Source organism: Lactuca virosa, chromosome 6 (genome assembly GCF_052849685.1).
Source record: "Lactuca virosa cultivar CGN04683 chromosome 6, Lactuca_virosa_CGN04683_v6, whole genome shotgun sequence".
Taxonomy (NCBI): Eukaryota; Viridiplantae; Streptophyta; class Magnoliopsida; order Asterales; family Asteraceae; genus Lactuca; species Lactuca virosa.
Window position 1 is genome coordinate 76736100 of NC_136431.1, and position 3321 is coordinate 76739420.

At 40.2% G+C, this 3321-nt stretch overlaps 1 protein-coding gene across 1 annotated transcript; it reads left to right on the forward strand.

The window, feature by feature from the left end:
- The first annotated feature begins 2632 nt into the window (after window positions 1-2632).
- LOC145121668 (uncharacterized) lies at window positions 2633-3040 on the forward strand. Its single transcript, XM_079057382.1, has one exon. It carries the CDS (start codon window positions 2633-2635, stop codon window positions 3038-3040), a length of 408 nt encoding a protein of 135 aa, XP_078913508.1.
- The last annotated feature ends 281 nt before the right edge of the window (window positions 3041-3321 follow it).

The following is a 3321-nucleotide window of genomic DNA, read 5'->3' on the forward strand; positions in this document are numbered from 1 at the left end:
GGTCTCACGACGTGAGAGTGGCTTAATGACCCCAAACCCTAATATTCGGGTATTTAAGTGAATAAGAGGCTAAGGTTATCCATCCTAGCCTCTTTCACCCTCTAAGCCTCTGGAAGACCCTAGTCTCGACCCTCTTGAAGTTCTTAAGCATTTTTTAGATCTTTGAAGCATTCTTTGGTGGTTTTTAGCTACTTAAAGTGGAACAAGACATTGGTTGAGCAACCCCTTGGCGTTTTGGCTCCTACCTTGCAATCTCTTGGAGATTTTGGATCATTGTAAGTCTTAAAGCTTGGACCTTTCTACCTTTTTCATTCTAGATCTAAGTTATAAGCTCATTTTTGCATGTTTGGGTGGGATTGCTTGCATGGGATCCATAAAGTTGGCAACTTTATGGATCATTGACTCATTCTCTTCAGTATAGTCTTTGGATCTGAGTTTTGGTGTAGTTTGGGACTCCAAGTTTGAGATTAGATCTAATTTTCCCCACTTTTAGTCTAGTAAGAGTTTGAGTCATGCATTGAACATGCATGACTGAAAATCCATGATTATTATCATCCTTTTGGTAAAGGAAGACCCCCCGGAAAGTCCCCAAGTTATGGTTGTAAGGAATAATAACTTAATATTTTAAGTTGGTCAGTACATATCTCACGACATGAGGATTAGGACTGTCGCGTCGTGAGAATGTTGGCCATCTCGGCTATTTTGTTCGGATTAGGTCATGATGTGACTCAGGGTTAGGTCACGACGTGGCAGAATCTAGAACCTTCTTGATGGGCTGAGTTGACTCACTGAGTCGGGACTGGGTCGAGTTGGTCCTCAGGACGTGACCATGGGCCGGTCACGACGTGAGAACCCGTTGTTGGAGTTTGGACCGTTGACTTTGGGTCTTGTTGGGCCATCAAGTTTATTTTAGGTTGATGTTTTTATTTTGTATTCTCTTGGATGAAGGCCAATGAAGGGACTTGGGCCCAATTTGGAAAATTGGGCCATAATTGGGCTTTGGATGACCATTTTGGAATTGGGCCTTTTAGTGTAGTTGGTTTGGGCCTTGGTATTAGACCAAGCTAGGTGAAGGGCAAAATGGTCTTTTTACCCTAATTTAGACTGGTGGTTATGGATTGGAATCCAATTATTAATTGGATGTTATTTTATGATGATAACGCGGGGATTTTCGGACCAACAACTAAAGATTCATCTGTGAGATTCAACAGTCTGAGGTGAGTCTTCCTCACTTTGTTTAGCAGGTCGAAGGCACCAATGCTGACCCATGGTTTGTTATGTTAGGGTGCTAGATGTCTGCTTGACTCTTGCATGTGTATGTATGCTTAGTGGGCAAGGCCCAATTGGTAATCTATATGTCATTACATGTTTTATTTGTATGCTTATATGTTGGGTGTGGCCCATTGTGAGAGTTAGAGTGAGTCCCGTTATGCGAGTTAGAGCAGGGCCCGTTATGCGAGTTAGGGTGGGGCCAGTTACACTCATCGAGTGGGTCCCATTATATGTTTGATATGTGTGGTATGTGGTATTTGGGGGAAACTCACTAAGCTTCGTGCTTACGGTTTTTAGTTTATGTTTCAGGTACTTCTGGTGCAAAAGGGAATAGCTCGGGGTGATTGTAGTGCACACACGATATAGTTACGTATTTTCATGATAACTTTGATAATTTGTGATGTTTTGATACATTTGATCCTTTTGAGATTTATGTTGACGTTTTAGGATAATGTTTTGTTAATTGAAAAATAAATTTTTTGGGTCTTATTTTTGGGATGTTACACCGGTCTGCATAACTCTTTTGACGGCTTTGGTTCGTCAGCAATCTATATCTAACATATTGTATAAACGCTTTTATCTTGAACACTATCTTCGTTATCCCCATAACTCTTTGTCCAACCTCTCCCCCAAAAAAATAGGGGTCCGTCATTTCCTCCGGTAGAGAAGCTCGAAGGGAGGCATACCAATGTTGGCATGCTGGCTGTTGTTGTAAGAAAACTCAGCCAGAAGAAGGTAGTAGTCCCAGCTCCCACCGAAATCTATGATGCAAGCCCTCAACATATCCACGAGCGTTTGGATGGTCCGCTCACTTTGCCCATCCGATTGTGGATGATAAGCAATACTTAAATGCAACCGGGTACCAAACTCCTCATGGAACCTCTTCCAAATTTTGGACAAGACGAAGGCGTGATCGTACACATCATCCTATTGATTATGTTTTGATAGATTATTTGATACTCCGATTATATGTATTTGATTTGGAAACAATGGTTAATTATCTTATGTTTTTTTTTGTGAAAAATGTTTTATAAAAATGAAAATTTTCATCATGATTTTTGCCTTTTTGGGAGGTTACAGATAACTACATGACAAACATAATCCGAAGGTACTCATATTTGTATTTAATCACTCATGCTAATGACGATCTCATCTAAATGCATATTGATCTGTTGTGTATTGATTCCTAAGTTGATTAAATCGGATGGTCAAGTCACTAAGGAAATTAAAGGGAAATGAGAAAATTTCAATGAATGAAAACGCATCCGCGATTTTACAAAGGAAACTTCCACCCAAATGTAAAGACCCGGGAATGTTTATGATCCCTTGAAAGATTGAGGATGTCACTTTTAGTAGCGCCATGCTCGATCTCGGTGCTTCTATTAATGTCATGCCATATTTGGTGTATGAATCGTTGAATGTCGGACCTCTAAGTGAAACCGGTGTCATAATTTCTCTTGCGGACAAATCAAGTGTCTTTTCTAGAGGTGTTTTGGAAGATGTCTTAGTGCAAGTGAACCAATTGGTCTTTCTGGCGGATTTCTATGTGATTGATCTAGATGAGCAAGTGTCCTCCAAATCGACTCTAATCTTACTTGGGAGACCATTTTTGAAGACAACTAGGACGAAGGTCAATGTATATGTGGGAAGTTTGACAATGGAGTTTGATGGTGAAACAATAAGTTTTAATATTTATGATGCCATGAGATATCCTGGTGATGTTTCATATTTGTACTTTGTTGATGTTGTTGAGCCAATAACCCAATAATTGTTTGAGTTATCCCATGGTGATATGTTGGAGATGATCCTAAGCAAGGGGTTTGACTGTGGGAAGCTAGCCGAGCAATTAAAGCTTTATTCTTTGGATCGGGAGGTTGAGAGGTTGGTTAATAATTTAGAGGTGAAGAAATCTACAAGATTTGATGTCAAGCAAATTGAGTTGCCCCCAACCCATACGAAGCTTTCGCCATCCCTTGTTCAACCACCCGAATTGGAACTAAAGGTCCTACCTCAACACTTAAAGTATGCTTATTTGGGAAAGAATGAAAC

Bases quoted from the DNA above. Each gene is read 5' to 3' on its own strand.
- LOC145121668 (XM_079057382.1), top strand. From the start codon at position 2,633: ATGCTCGATCTCGGTGCTTCTATTAATGTCATGCCATATTTGGTGTAT.